Source organism: Lipotes vexillifer, unplaced genomic scaffold (genome assembly GCF_000442215.2).
Source record: "Lipotes vexillifer unplaced genomic scaffold, Lipotes_vexillifer_v1.1 scaffold314, whole genome shotgun sequence".
NCBI lineage: Eukaryota > Metazoa > Chordata > Mammalia > Artiodactyla > Lipotidae > Lipotes > Lipotes vexillifer.
The window spans coordinates 191935-208661 of NW_006777107.1; the positions used below are offsets into that span (position 1 = coordinate 191935).

General features: G+C 41.0%; 1 protein-coding gene across 1 annotated transcript in view; it reads left to right on the forward strand.

Annotated features, from left to right (window-relative positions):
- CTTNBP2 (cortactin binding protein 2) overlaps positions 1–16727 on the forward strand; it is a 159498-nt gene that overhangs the window by 131612 nt on the left and 11159 nt on the right. The window contains exons 13-17 of the mRNA XM_007450770.1: positions 996–1082; positions 1160–1259; positions 11057–11209; positions 11381–11568; positions 14866–15044. Coding sequence (XP_007450832.1) covers positions 996–1082; positions 1160–1259; positions 11057–11209; positions 11381–11568; positions 14866–15044 — 707 coding nt within the window. The remainder of the gene's footprint in view (positions 1–995; positions 1083–1159; positions 1260–11056; positions 11210–11380; positions 11569–14865; positions 15045–16727) is intronic.

A 16727-nucleotide genomic window follows, 5' to 3' on the forward strand; every position in this document is an offset into this window, starting at 1 on the left:
TCCTGGAGTTATTTTAGTAGGTTTCAGTAGTATTAACTGTATTTTCCCGCTTGTTCAGATTATTTCTGACGAATCTTTGTCAACAGTTCCTTTTAAATACAGGTCAATAAGTTCTAAAAACCTACCACTTTTTGAAGTCTTCAGTGTGCAAATCCTTAAAATAAAGACTGTCTCTTTAAAAGAAAAAAAGAAAAAAACCAAATACACATGCATCAACTATGCAGAGAAAAAAGCTGGAAGGAAACATAAAAATATTTACAGTGGTTGCTTCAGTGATTTCTATTCTGCTTCTTTATTTTTCTGTGTATTTTCCAAAATTTCCTGAAAAACATTCATTGCTATTTTAACCTCTGAAAAGTAAAATATGCATTGGGAAAATTCAAACTAAAGAGCATCTGTAAGGGATAATAAAGAAAAAAATTATGGAACATCTGCAAGGGACAAAAGCATGCTAGGAATTGTGTTCCCAGCTAATATACTGAACCTCAGTGTAGAACATGGAGGGAGAAGGAGTATGCTCTTTAATAAAATGCCATCTCTTGCTATAAATATGTAAGTACTATACAAAATGTAAAATACTATATACATAATATGTTTGCCAGTGTTTCACATTAAAATGAAAGACTTCACATGCCCAATGAATAAAGCTAACCCCTAAAATAATTTTTTTTTTTTTTTTTGCGGTACGCGGGCCTCTCACTGTTGTGGCCTCTCCCGTTGTGGAGCACAGGCTCCGGACATGCAGGCTTAGCGGCCATGGCTCACGGGCCCAGACGCTCCACGTCATGTGGGATCTTCCCGGACCGGGGCACGAACCTATGTCCCCTGCATCGGCAGGCGGACTCTCAACCACTGTGCCAACAGGGAAGCCCTAAAATAATATTTTTAATCTTTTGAAAGGCTGGTGACAATCAGAAAGGAAATTCTACACTTGTGTACCACTTTTTTCTCTTCATAGCATTTTTACCTAAGGTTTCTTCTTGTTTTGTTCATAGGTCGAGCAATATCATAATGTCATTTTCCACGGCCCAGAAGGAAGCTTGCAAGACTACATAGCCCATCAGCTTGCACTCTGCATGAAGGTATGGATCACTCACAGACCCTCTCCTTTTCTTCGAAAACACAAAAGCGTATAGAACTAATCACTCTCTTATCACAGCACAGACAAATGGCTGCAGGATTCCCCTGTGAAATAGTGAGAGCTGAAGTGGATACTGGTTTCTCCAAGGACCAGCTAGTAGATCTGTTCATCAGTAGCGGTAAGACCATCTCAGCAAACTGAATTGTGATAACCGAAAGGCATGCCCTTCAAGTAAGCCGTTATACGGAAATAAATGTTGTTGCTTGGGGATCAATTTAAGTTGGCTTTTTAGCTATTGTTAGTATCATCATCAGAGAAATCAGTTATGGAGCAGCTGCGGGATGAAAACTGGGAACCCAGGTGAGCACTTGCAAAAAATTATTTTCATGTACATACCATTGTATCTATTGCACATCCTATATTTTTTTTCTTTTGTTTATAAATTATCTGTTGGGAGCATACTACATAACTGGCTAGAGGATACCAAGGGAGGGGGTGGTGGGAGCAGTCCACCTTAGCAGAACTAAGCATTGCGTTATTGGTGCAGTTTAGAATTGCACGGTGATAATAAGGAGATAGGTTTTTAATAAATGTTATTATTATTCATAAATTCTCTACAACGAAAGCACCCCTCTTGCTGCACCTGGGGTGCACTTCTTTCTCCACGTCATTCTTAGTATGCCATTGACTGGCACTTTGCTAAACACATGACATGCATTAATTAACTCATTTAATCTCCACAACAGCCCTATGCAAGTTGGTATTATCTCCATTTCAAAGGTGAGGAAACAGGCATAGAGTTTCAGTAACTTACCACAACTACATAGTGGCAGAACCATGATTAAGCATGTTTATTAATATAAAGTTTTCATAAATTTTCTATCTTAGGCTCCAGAGCATAACACCCCAAGCTTCAGCACAGGTGGAGTTAGTGTAACTCTGCATAGTATATAGTATGACTAGTGAAGTAAAACTGAAATGGACCAACCTCTGGTCTCCAGAGGCTCAAAACCACAGGGACCCTGGGGAGCGGGTGAAGGAGGGAGCTGTGAGCTGGGCGAAGGGTGAGTTGAAATGTGAATTCAGGTCTCTTTTTTAGGGAGAAGGGTGATTTTTATCTTTGGAGCTGTGCTCAAGGGAGATACCTTGTGGCTGGGACAGCTGGTGCCCAGGCTGAGGAAGAAGGAAATTACCAGGAGTTCCTAAGTCAAGAAGTAAAATTAAGAGGCAGGTTTAGAGGGGAACTGAGGAATCCACAAGCCTAGAAGCACATTTTGGGGACAAGAAAATCCCACCAGAATCTGAATGTTGCTCTAGTACTCAGGCCAGTCTTTGGCCAGAAACTAGTGAGAGTAAGCTACAGAGAAAAGGTGTTTTCTCTGATGATGATACTAACAATAGCTAATGTTTACTAAGCTTTGACTCTGTAAACACCCTGATTTATAAACACTTGAGACAAGAGGTTAAGTACGCTGCAGTGAGGACACAGTGGATCCTTCAGTGAGGACGCAGTGGATCCTGCAGTGAGGATGCAGCACAGTAGGACTCAAACTAGGCATTCCAGCTTCTCAGCCGGACCTGAGTCACTGCCCACCGCTGCTCCTCAAAAACTCACCTGCCAAAAAAATTTTTTTCTCCCCTTAGTTTTATAACAAAAGCCCCCTATGGTTTTTAGTGTTCAGTCTTGCTTCATTTCAGAGTAAGAAGTTAAAATATTGTGCTCTCACCCTATCAGAGTAGATAGCAATTAGACTGAATGCTGCTCTAAACTTAGAGAGCTAGAAAAAGAAAAATCTGAGAGCAGTGAATTAGGTCAAGAAGGATGCGAAGGTGACCAACTCAGCATTTCTAAATCCTTGGGGAGCATCTTCTTAGAAAACTCTTCCTAATTTCTCAGTTTGGTGAGTCTCTTGGCACCCCACACTTGGAACTCAGGTCTGCCTGGCAGAGTTGAAAACCTAAATGCCCACGGGTGCCAAAAAGCCACATTAGGGGGTGAAGCAGGCTGGTTGGGGCTGGAGGGGAGGGGAAGCCTATCTTCATCGTCACGAGGGCAGCAGCTCCCAGCTGCGAGCAGCTGAGTGTAGACTCAGTGACGTGAGGTCTTGTGACTTGGAAGAAGCCAGACATCCTGGTTTTTAAGTGAAAATTTGGGAGGTTGTTCTTTCAATGTTTCAGTGTTTTCAACTGTCTTAATTTTTAAGCCATTTTAGGACTATCTAGAACCCCCAGGTCCTCTGAGTCATGGACCCCTCACTCCTGTCCCACAGCCAGTCCATGGTCATGTCCTTCCAGATGGATCTCAGTGTGCCTTTTTCATCCATCCCCATTGGTACCATCCCACTTTATGCCTCCTTTTACTATATTTTGTCTACTTTCCTGTAAGTGGCTGCTCCGTCTACCTCTTGTGCTCCCTGAACATCCTTCACAGACCACCAGACACCTGATTAAAAGCGCTCTGTGATTCTTGACTCCCACATGGCCCAGTCACCCACTGAGCTACGTCAGTCCCATTCAGGGTCTTCCATTCTAGGACACTGATCCACTTAATTTGCTTATCGGACCCTTTTTAATTTAATTTAATTTTTTGAGATATAATTGAGATACAACATAGAGTTAAGTTCAAGGTATACAATTTGTTGATTTTTTTTTTTTTTTTTTTTTTGTGGTATGCGGGCCTCTCACTGTTGTGGCCTCTCCCGTTGTGGAGCGCAGGCTCAGCGGCCATGGCTCATGGGCCCAGCTGCTCCGCAGCATGTGGGATCTTCCCGGACCGGGGCTTGAACCAGTGTTCCCTGCATCGGCAGGCGGACTCTCAACCACTGCGCCACCAGGGAAGCCCCAATTCGTTGATTTGATACACTTCTATATTGCAAAATGGTTACCACTATAGCATTAGCTAACATCTCCATCACGTCACATAATTACCATTCCTTTCTTACAGTGAGAACATTTAATATTTACTCTTAGCAACTTTCAAGTATACAACAGATACAGTATTAACCCCTGAAACTTACTTGACTTACAGCTGAAAGTTTGTACCCTGTGACTGACATCTCATTTCCCTCACCTTCCAGCCCCTGACAACCACCATTCTACTGTTTCATCAGTTTGGCCTTTTTAGATTCTACGTACAAGTGATATAATGCAGTATTTGTCCTTCTCTGTCTGACTTATCTCACTTAACATAATGCCCTCAAGGTCCATCCATGTTGTCGCAAGTGGCAGGATTTCCTTTTTTCTCATGGCTGAATGACATTACATTGTATATGTATGCCACATTTTCTTTATCCATTCATCTCTTGTTGGATAGTTAGATTGTTTCTGTATTTTGCTCTTGTGAGTTATGTTGCAGTGAACACAGGTGTGCGGATAATCTCTTCAAGATCCTGATTTCATTTGCTTGAGCTATATACCCAGAAGTGGGATTGCTGGGTCATATGATAGTTCTATTTTCCGTTTTTTGAGGAGCCTCCATACTGTTTTTCGTAGTGGCTGCACCAATTTATATTCCCACCAACAATGTGAAAGGGTTCCCTTTTCTACACATCCCCACCAACATTTGTTAACTCTTATTGATGATAGCCATTCTAACAGTTATGAAGTGTTACTTCATTGTGGTTTTGATTTACATTTTCCTGGTCCTTAATGACGTTGAACCTGTTTTCCTGTACCTATTGGTCATTTGTATATCTTCTTTGGAATATCTGACCCTTTTTAAAAATAGGTATCTAAGCTCCAGCAGAATACAGTATTTCTTCCTCACATGTCCTTTGCTTTCCCACTCTCCATGTCTTTGTTTATGCTGCAGCTTTCATCTAGAATTACTCTAAAATTTCATCTAGAATAAGCACACAAACTGCCCCCCCCCCGACACACCCATAACTACTGCATGGCAGGTACTATGTAAAGTACTGTGTGGTACAGGCCTGGTTAAAATAGACATGGAAGCCCCTGTTTAAATACTCTGAGGACACCCCCAAATGAAGGCTTGTCTGATCCCTCCAGGTATGCCAACTACCTCTGATGTATTGCAGTAGGCTTTGTTTACCTCTGTGCCCCACCTAACTATAGTTCAAGGTGGTGAGGGTATTATTTGGGCTTTTGTGTTGGTCCACACACATGTTATGAGCTCCTTGAAGGCTAGTAATGTAGCTTATTCTTCCATTCCACCTTGTACACTGATTGCCAATAATTACTTGTTGCATGAGTGCATGAACCTGATACAGGAAGTAGCATATGCGCAAAGAAAAGGGAATGTCAATCTTATTTAGTTGTCAGCAAGTGCTAACTTGCTAGTTGCTAACAGTGGAGGTAGAGAGAAGTAAGATTAGAGAGTGCAGAAGTTTTTGAGACAGTAGTTGATGATAGGGCATAAAAATAGAGTGAATTGGATTTGAAAAAAGGAAGTTTTCAAATGACAGACTGAGGCCAAAAAATCTCCACTCTACTCTCTTATATAGGAAATAGTGTAGCATCTCCAAATATTAAAGGATTTTTATTCTGTATTGGGCTTAGTAATTTATATGTATGAACTCCCTCTTTCTTTTTTTTAATAACAAAAGTAAGATATAAACACAAGATTCACCTTCTGAATCCTTGAGTGCAGTTATCCAAGTTAGCAAGTGGAGCTTATCATAGATCCCTCATTTGGCTTATTCCCCACATCTGGTCAGTCCTGAGTTCTTTTGAATCTGCTTCCTATATCTCATCTCCACCTCCTGCTCTCCAGTCCCCCTACCACCTATCATTTCTTGCTCAAGGGCCTATGGAGGCCTCATCACTAACCTTTGTTATTTCCTCTGTTCTCGCTGCTTCCACAAGCCCTCTGCAGGTTTCCAGAGGGCTCACCCTAGAATAAAAAACTGCTCATGAGAATTTCCTGCTGTTATACTCCAGTGGCTCCAGAATAAACGCTGAAGGTCTCTGAATGTTATGTCAAGAACATTACCATCTGGCTTTGGATCTTCCCCTTGCTGCTGTCCAGCCTCATCTTCTAAAACTCCATCCACTGTCACCATCATTTTCATAGCAGTAGGCCCCACTGCTGCTGACTGGTGGCCAATGAAGAGATCACGGAGAACGGAGAACGTACACTTTGAGTAGATGGGGACACCAGAAGCTTCTGAGCAGTGCCAGGGAATCACAAGTGAGCCAGAGGGAAGGACCAGTGGTGTGGTGTCACTTCTTTTGTAGTGCAGAAAGCCCCTAGCAGGGAATTTTCTTTTGGTCACAGGGTGATGGAAAAGGACAGAATGTAGAGAAGGCTGAGATCTGGATCAGAGAAAAGGAGCTTCTAGGCTGTTCCACTTAAGCTTTTAGAATAATTAGAGGACAGGAATTATGTATCAGCTACTGTCTTGCGTTTTCTTTTTTTTTTACAAAGAAAGTAAACTGATCAAATCATATGACTACCAAGTGAGGAATATACTGATTCATTAGGTATTCTAAACTTATTCCTGGTTTCTAACTTTATTTTCTCAAAAAAAAAAAAAAAAAAGAGTTTAAACTACTTACATTCAGCTGGAGGTTAGAATGTTGAACTTTCATCTTCCAATGGGCATAGCACATACATTACCTTATGTGTTCCTCTCTACGACTCTGTAGAGGAAAGCCAGTGAAAAGAGGCACAGAGAATGAATAAAAGAAGTGTATGAGTGAAAAAGTACAAGAAGGAAGAGTAGCAGATTTGTTTTTAAATAATTAGCTTTAAGAATCTAAAACTTATATGGAGACTAAAATGGTGCCAGTGAAGAAAATAATGTAGTACAGAAGATCAGTTCAAAAAGAATGGTGTAGCACTTACGCAAGCAGTGGGTATTTTGTGTTTATTTTAAAATAACATCTTCCTTCTCATATTGACTTTTGTGAGAGACCATCACATCACATGGCTCCATTATTTGGTAAGGAGGGTCTGAACGTGTATTAGAATTGGGTCATACTTCTCCTCAGTATAAGGTATTGAGTTAGGTTAGCAAGACAGATACATTTTAAAATTACATGCGACAAGTGGTAGTGAAAAAAAAAAAAAATTAAACACTAGATTGGTATTTTAAAATAATACTTAGGATTCCTGAGAGAACTTTCTACTTCAGAAGTAATAAAGATAGAATTACTGTAATAATATGTAATTGAAGTCTACATAAATGAGTTTCCTCCTTGGACCCTGCGTTACCGGAGGCTCTTTGGAGGTCTGTCCCTTGCTTCTCATCTGGACTCAGAGCATCATCCCTGCAGAGCCTTGTTTTAAGTGGACAATGTAAAAGATGGGCTGCTTCCATCTCCAAAGAGGAGATTATGGACTTGGGGTCACCTTAGACATAAAGGAGTTCGGATTTAACTATAAATGTGATACGTTAATTATTTTTAAGCCAATGAGTCTTGCTCTATCAGAGCAAGACTATCCAGAACTTTTAATACAAGGGTGTGCAAAACTGGACTATAGCCCTGAGCCTAGCCAAGCGAGTGTCTGATTAAGATTACTGACCTCTGAAGAGGGGCAGAACTGACATACCTATAAAGTTGGAAGCAGGGGGAAAAAAGGGTAGATTAGTTTCAGAAATAGGGCTTTGAATTAGCATGGGGCAAAGGGAATCCAAATGGCTGACTTTCCAACAATAGGCCGAAAGGAATCTCCAGCTATAACATGGGGTGAGTGGCCATCTTATGTCTCCATGAACCCTGATCAGAGGCTGAATAATCCTTCAAACCCAAAGGTGTAATGAGTTTCTGTTTCTATGGTTGGTTAATATTTTAGAATTGAAACCATGTTAAATAACTTGAACTAGACTTGCTGTTTCACAACTAAAATGAAATTTACATTTGGACCAACTTGCTTTAGGTTGTTAAACTTAAGCGGTCAGATGGAGAAGCAGATGTTACTGAAAAAATTGAACATATGAGGCCAGCAGTGTTGAAGACAAAGCTTTTCACCAAAAAACCCAGTCTGTTTGACCCTTCATTGGTACCTCAGAGGAGACCAAGATGAAGAAAGATGAGGTGGAAACCCAACCCAACTGTTATGAACAGCACCCCACACCCCTTTTGTCTAGGGCACAAGCTGTCCATTAAATGTGGGGTTAATTAAGTCACTGACAATACAGTCCTTGCTTGTGGACTCAGGAGAATGAGTTTGTGTCTTTCCAAGAGGCCTCCGGCAATCCTATAAACTCATTTATTTCCAGCCTGAATCCTCCCTTGCTGCCTCCATCCTTTTGTCCCAGCCCCTGCTGGACATCTCAAGAGTGATGCCTCACTCATCACTCAGGCCTGAAACATAACCCATCACCACCTCCCCTGCCTCAAGTGTTTTCCTGCTCATGTGCTGTCTGTCTCCATTTACTGCATGGCCTCTTCTCCGGTGGGAACTTTGAGTTGTCTCTGCTATTCCCTCTCCGGCCCTCTCTCAAGACATCAACCACTGAGCTTTGCTCACTCCACCTCAGACTATCCTTTTGTTCTGTGCCTTGGCCCTGGATGAGGCTCCTGTTACCTCTTGTCCTCACCTCAGCAGTAAGAGCCTGTAGATGTGTTTTCTTGTTTCTTCGCTCTCCTGTCAATTCTTCACACCAGAGTGAGATCTCAAAGCAGGAGTCAAATCCTGTTTATCCCCTCCTTAAAGACTTTCACTGATCCCCAGAGCTGGTAGTTACTCCCTTCTGACATGACATCCTGGGCCTTCCACTTTTCATTTGTGGCTGGGTTCTGAGACTTCATATCAGCAAGTATTACCCTGACTGCACATAGAATGCCAATGCCCCAGGCCCAGCACTGACCAACTACATCACAACCTCTGGGGCTGGATCCCTGGTGACTGTAATGTGTAGCCCAGAGTGAGGACACAGCCTGCTGCCCTACTGCCGACAGATGGAGCTCCTGGCTTCCATTCCACTGATGTGACTCTGTACCCAAGCTCCCAGCCTGTCCTGACTAGACACATGTATCAGCTTTGAGCTGTCTGTCATGCTACTCTTGCAACTATTCTGACCTTGGTTTGAAGCCCTGGTCCCTTCTAGGACTGAGCTCTGCCTGGCCTCCATTCTTCTGCCTATGCCATTTCTTAAACCTAGAAAGCCGCCTTCTGATCTGTCAAGATGCCATTCCTCGTAACGGGTCCAGTTTAAAATGCCACATCCCCCCAGTTAGAATCAGTCACCTCCAGCATGCCGTAGTGCTTAGCATAGTATGTACAGTAAGGGGGCACTGGAAAACATTTGTTGAGATGCAATTACATGTTCCTGCAGACACATTCTAGCCGGAACTAGCCATACACTTAACACAAATCAAGGCAAAACTGGAGACCTTCAGTCGTTAGTTACAGAAAGGCAGATACATAGACCATTCAACCTGGTCTGGTTTTGTTGTTGCTGGGTTTGGTTTTGTTTTTTTAAATCACTGGGTATAAAAGATTTATTAGTTTACCGTTGTTTTAAAAAACTATAGGTTTATCATATTTCATAAAAAACATATTTTTGAAATAACACTTGAACCTGAGAAGCATAGAACTGTAGCACTCTTTACTAAGTAGCTCTGTGGAAGGGGATGCAGCACACGCCAGACACTAGTGTAATAGCCCCAACAAATACAACTCAGTTGAGAGGTGGCTGGCTTTGTTTCCTGTCTTCTAGTTTTTAAAGCTTTATAGCATCCAGAAGAGCTATTTCAATCTCAGAAGATTCATTTACAGGGACTTCTTTTGAAAGTGAAAATGTATTTGTGTCTATAGTAACTAGGAGGTGGAACGGAGTATAATGTACTCTCGTAAGTGTTTGTGAAAAGTGGAATACTTGACAGAATCACTCTCAAGTATTTTAAATTAATCTTTTTTGCAAGGTTAACTTATCTAAGACTAGGGCATCTTAGAATCTTCTAAAATATTAAAAAGTGATTTTTTTACTCATTGGTGTATAGGAAGTATTATTTATAAATACATATATATATATATTTCAACTACAATATTAACAACATTTGACTGTTTCCAGTTGCCCAGGCACTGTTTCAGTTGCATTTTATCACCTGTCTTCTACATGTAATAGCAATCTTCCATTTACTTTCCGTCTTTCACTTTCGGTTGACATGCAGTTCAGCCCCCCGTCTTTAGTGTGAGGACCCCTAAAATAAGACTCACAAGTCCAAGATCACGGTCCTTCCTTACCACTGTTTCTGAAACCTGAGTCAAATCTCTTTAACCTCTCTGAGATCTGTAAAATGAAAGGAGGGACCTGCTGGTCTCTGAGGTCCTGTTTCCATAATTTTATGAATATTTTACATATGTGTAATTTAAAGATCATTTAAGGATTTTAACATTTTGTATTCTGAAATATCCATCTATAAAATACATACTGCCTAGTTTTACAGATCAATGAATAATTTAAAATAAAATTGTCATTTAACCACTGACCGGGTCACAAAATAGAACATTCCCAGCTTCCAGAATGGGCCCATGTGCCCCACCCCTGTTCACAAGGGGTGGGGCACATGGAGGTAACCACTAGTCTGTTTTCTGTGATAATCATTTCTTTGCTTTTTAAAAATAGTTTTACTATCTATGAATCCCTAACTTACAAGGTTAGTGTTGCCCGTGTTTGAACTTCAAATGATGGCATCATATTGTGTGTAGCCTTTTGTGATTTGTTTCTTAATTTATTGTTTGTGACAAGTCTTCATGCGGTTGCTTGTAGCTGTAATTTGTTCACTTTCATATCTGTTGTATGAATATACTCCTATCTAGTCTGTTGTTGGTAGAGATTCGAGTTGATTCCATTTAGAATCTGTTTTGGAACTAATGTTGGATCATTGTGTCCGTGTATCTTCACCTGTATTCAGTAATGCCAAACTGTTTTCCAGAATCCTGTACTCTCCCAGCAATGTCAGAGCGTTCCCATTGTGTCACGTCTTTGCTAACACTTAAATCTTGGCCAGTTTTTATAGGTTTTTGTAAAATCTTTAATCACTGAATTTCCTTTTTGACCACAGCATGTCTGATCCCAGTGAAACAATCTCCTGCTAACAAGAAAATCATCATCATCTTAGAGAATTTGGAAAAATCTTCATTGTCTGAGTTACTGGGGGACTTTTTGGGACCTCTGGAAAATCGCAGCACTGAAAGCCCCTGTACTTTCCAAAAAGGTAAAGATGGTAGAGAGACCATGCTGAGAAGCAGGCTGCTTTGAGATCCTTCTAATCTTTCTGTTTCCCAGAGCACATGTTACGCTTCATGGTCGTCTTTCTTTCACTTATTTGAACTTGTCCCCTACTGTGGCTTGCTGAGGTTGGACTGTTGCTTTTGGTTTGTTTCAGGAAACAGAACGTCCGAATGTTATTACTTTCATGAGAACTGCTTTTTGTTGGGAACCATTGCCAAGGCCTGTCTCCAGGGCTCTGACTTGCTGGTGCAGCAGCATTTCCGCTGGGTGCAGCTGCGGTGGGATGGCGAGCCCATGCAGGGGCTGCTGCAGAGGTTCCTAAGGAGGAAAGTCGTGAATAAGGTAACAAACCAGAGGCACAGCCTATTGCTGGGAGAGGGGCCTTTAGTGTCAGGTGACCCAGGCTTGAGCTGTACCACTTACTGTGTGGCTTCCAGCAAGTAAAATTTGGGGATATGCAAGGGTTAAATAGGATAATGCATGTAAAACCCATAGCAGTTTCTGGACTATATTAAGTATTTTAAAAAGCAAATAGGTTTTACTTTTTTAATTAACTATTCTCGAGGAGTCTCTCCAAGTTCTAAACGCTGTGGGAAACAAGATTAGAAAATTAATCACTCTTCTTAAGGAAAAGCTACTGCTTCCTTGGAGCCTTCATTATCCATCGCTCAAGGTAGTTTTAATATTTGTTACAGTGCGCTATTAATAAGTCGCATGAAGAAAATTAGAAATCTCTATCTGTTGACACATTTTCAAGAATAATAATCACTTTTAGTGATTTTTCAGAATAATAAAATATTCTGTATTCTATCAAGATAACAAAGTTAATTCAGTGCTGACCAACTCGAGTATATCACTATTTAATATTCATAAATTGGGCCAGCAGCTGAGTGTCTGGGTGGACTTGAAATAAAAGAGCTCGATTTAGCAAGATTTTATCATTTAATGCTGCACAGTTGGGCCACACTTGGAGGACAGCATCTTCATTGTATCAGCACAGGATTTTAAGCTGTAGGTAACACAACACCCCACTGCTAGCTGCTTCACACACACAAAAGGCTTTTTTCCCTTACATAACCAGATGCCTTGCAGTAGGTGTTGATGATGTCCATTCACACCTCTGTGATGTCAGGTCCCAGGTCTGGGTGAGTCTCTTGACCTCCCTTCAGGATTGCAGGACTTTGGGCATCACACCCTCACACAAACTTGTTCGTAGGCAGGAAGCAGGATGCTGTGCAGAGAGGGAACTTTGGCTTCCTTTGTCTCCTCCTTATCAGGGGGAAGGAATCTTTTTCTGAAACTCCCAGAAAGAAGATTTCCCCTGAATGGTTCATTCACCAGACTGGTTTCATGCACACCTCTCCGCCAGGGACCTTGGCTAGAACTACCTTCCCAAGGCCAAAGCTCTCCACCAAGTTCCTGAACAAAATTCAGTGTCTGTTATGTTAGAGTGTGTGAACGTACATGCGTTCGTGGAGTTGGGGCCATGGGAGGCGGGTGGAGGGAGAAGTGTGGGATGGGAATGCCTTTGGTAATTCAGTGAACAGTGCCTGCTAGTGGTGATTTGTGTTAATATCTGAAATTCCTAAGTGAATCAGAAATCCTCTGTCCCAAGCTCTGCTAAAGTCAGTTGCCTGGTCGTAAATATATTCTTTTGACCAAAGCACATCTATTATATGACCTCAACCAGTAGGAAGAAAGGTGAGGCAAAGACAGTCATAGGTATACAGCTTTTCAGATTATTGATACTTCCATTAACTTCATCACTATTAATATTTAAATCTTACTGCCAAAAAATTCACCTAAATAATTGCAAAAGATACCAGTTTTTTTTCTTAAAGACTTTATTATTTTTAGAGCAGTGTTAGGTTTACAACAAAATTGAAAAGAGGGTACAGAGATTTCCCATCTACCTCTTGCTCCCTACACATGCATAGCCTCCTCCATTATCACCAGAACGGTGCCTTTTCTTATCAAGGAGGAACCTACACTGACACATCAAAATCCCTGGTTTGCCCAAGAGAAAAACATGGAACGCTTCACGAATTTGACTGTCTTGCGCAGGGGCCATGCTAATTTTCCTTGAAAGGTACATCTTACCTGGTAAAGTATACCTCCTTTTCCCTCCTCTGGCTCTCTGGTAAACATAGTTTGAAAAGGATTGATTTTAATTATTTGGAAAGTTCAGTTCCAAGCTTCAGGCTCTACATTTTCCTCCATTGTGTTTGCGAATGGGCCAGTGGGGTGTGCTGTGAAGACTAGGAAGGGGAGGGGAGGTAATGCCCTTCATTTATCAGGAATCACTTCAAGTAGGTTAATAAAATGGATTCCAGGGTAGGAGTACAATGGGAATGAATGACTCTTGCAAAACGCCAGAAATCTTGTAACTGCAGGATGGAACCAAATACGTGGGGGCACTTAGAAGCACGCTGGCACGTGATCAAAATTTCTTCTTCCAGCTCCTTACAGGGATATAAGTAAGCAGACCTTTTTTGGACAATCCAGGCTTCTAGTATTTAATAAAAAATAGTTATACTTTATTTAGTAGGAAATTAATATTCAGCTGTTAATTGTAGCACATGATCTCATTCTCACTGGAAGAGGATCAGAGAAAGTGGGAGAAATATGATTGTTTCTCTCTTGAAGAAAAGGGAAACTACAATAAACAGATCCCAAAGCCTCATGTAACACAGTGATGTTACTTTAACGGAGCTGCGAGAATCACTGAACCACTCTTTCATTTTTTTCTAGGCCAAGTTCTATCCCTTCATGTAGGACATAAAAACATTCATGTATTATCCTCAGTCTTAATATCATAATTCCTTGGTAAAGTAGAGATTTATGTGACTCTCCTTTCTTATAAAATACAGAGTCAATTGCTGTATCTGACTTCTAAATATTTGAGAGATTTCTCCTCATAGTAAATAAATCTTTGTCCTTTTGTGACCCCTATGTACTACCAAAAAGGGACCTTTTATAAGATATAATTCAACTATTCAACTATAAGATATAATTCTCCCATTCAACTGTGTGTTATACAGTGTTACTTAAAATTTGCACATTTTAAAATTTGAAAACATACTTCTTTATGCTGTCAGAGCATTTTGATGAAGTTATCATTTTAGCTGAGCCTTCCTTCTAGGGAAATTAGAAGTAATACAAGGTGAACATGCCACAGATCCAGGTATGCCATCTTATAACTTACCCAAAGTATTAAAATATTTAATGTAGTTTAAATTTCATTTATTCAGAATCCTTTTTTGAACACCTGCTATTTGCAAGACCTTGTGAGGAATTCTATACACATGTGAAAAATGATTTCTTCCCAAATTGATGTTTAAGAATTCATCCAAGTAAGATGCCTCATCCAAGGTGTCTTACTGCACTATCACGTCTGAATCCTTTCATTGCATGTAATAAGCTACAGATCTGTATCTGTATCTCGTGCTAACACACGTCATAGAGTATGTTATTACCTAGCCCTCTTCCATTCACCCCAAGTGAAGGTAAAATCAGATTTGGCTACAGTTTTGTTTTACAGTTTGAATTTTTATATTTTTAGTTTTGGAGTGTTCGAAACAAAAGGACAAGAAGCACTGTTCTAAACCACGCCCCCGTCTTCCCCCTCCCTGTCTCTAGTTCAGGGGTCAGGTGCCCTCTCCCTGCGACCCCGTATGCAAGACGGTCGACTGGGCCCTGGCTGTCTGGCGCCAGCTCAACTCCTGCCTGGCCCGCTTGGGCACACCGGAAGCACTTCTTGGGCCAAAGTATTTCCTGTCTTGTCCTGTAATCCCAGGGCACGCCCAAGCGACGGTGAAGTAAGTGTCATTGATCCTTCTTTGCCTATTTAAAGTAGAGCCCTGGCTGATAGGGAATGTTTGGGGGTGAGAAAGCTGAAGGGGCCACCTTGTGCCACCTCTTGTCGTGAACACGGAAAGCCAGTGCCCTGTGCTCCTGTCAGAGGCCGACCATGACTCGTGTGGTGGGTACTTCCTAAGGAAACTATTTTGCTAAGACTAGATAGATCCCAATTTCCCTGTTTACAAAACTTTGATCAGACTCATTTGCGACTTGCTGGGCAGTGTCTCCTGGGGAAGGCCCACGTGAGACATTAGGTCAAGTATCGTATAACCATCCCCCTACCCCACCTCCTAAAAAACCCACTTACATTCTGTTGATGAATTGAAAAGCTTCCTCTTTTATTAATGAGACTTATGTACTTACTGTGTTTTAGAGCAGCTTATGAAAACAGACATATATACAGTAAGTTTAATGAAATAGAAAATTAGAAGGAAATTGAAAGGAGGAAAAAATTTGTCACCATCCAGCTTACTTAGTAAGGGTTCTGTGATTCGCTGTTAGATTTGATTCTGTACTTTCTGGCATCCTGGACAGAAAGCTGTTTTGGAAAGCGGGGTATGCAGATAATATGTCTTCTGTATTGTAAGACTTATCAGTTTAATAACAGCTAATTGAGGGAACACAAGAAGTGCTATATTAAAAAGTATACAGCAATTTCTTGTTAAAAAGCAGAAATACATTTATTCATTTAATTACCCCTTTCTTTATCAGTATCATGAGTAAATTTAAGCTTTTTTTTTTTTTTTTTTTTTAACATCCAGAGCCTCAAGATTCTTAGCATCCAGTTTTGGCCTTTCCTGTCTGCTGCATGGTCATTGTCAAGAGCTAGAGGCTCTGAGATTTTTACCTTATCTGCAAGCTGACAAGTTAGCCTGCCACATTCAGGAAGTGGCTTCTGACCCAGCACCTCATCACTCAGAGCACAGCCACAGCCTAGGCTTCATATTTGCATTGGTTTCCCCACCTACTCAGGCCCTATGGGGTGATGCATAGTGGCCCAGGTGGATGCTGGCTTTGCATCAAAGCTGTGGAACTGTGAGCTTGGGAATCACCCAGTTTTCTAACGGCGATGCTGGCAAATCTGCCCACCCTTTGCCCAGGAAGGAAATATAACTTTCATTATCGTCAGGAAACAAATCTGCCCTCTGCTCCAGAAGGAGACACTGTCTCTGTTTTTCCAAGTCGGTTTATGATACTAAAACAGCCTTGAAAAGATAATCCAGAGCAACAGCTGACACAAGAGGTACAGAAATGCCATGGAGAGTATCTCCCAACAGCCATATTAAGGAACTGCCTTTTTAAAAAAAATTATATATTGTTTTAGCCAAAACTTATATCATCTTTACCCCTTCAGCACCTTTAGGAGTACTTTTTTTTCCTGTGTACTGTTTTTTTCCCCCTGAATTATGTGTCACTAGACATTAACAAAGCAGCTGACAATAGATGCATGATACTGAGTAAATAGTTTTAACCGTTTTGAAAGGCTTATGTCAGTATCTAATAACTTTGAAAACTTTCCTATTCTGGGAGATGGAGTTTTATCTACAGTCTTTAACTGTATTAACTGTTTTTTAACGCTGCAACAAAGTGTAATCTTTTTTGAAGGAATTTGGCACCAAGTGCTCCACGTTTGGGCTGAA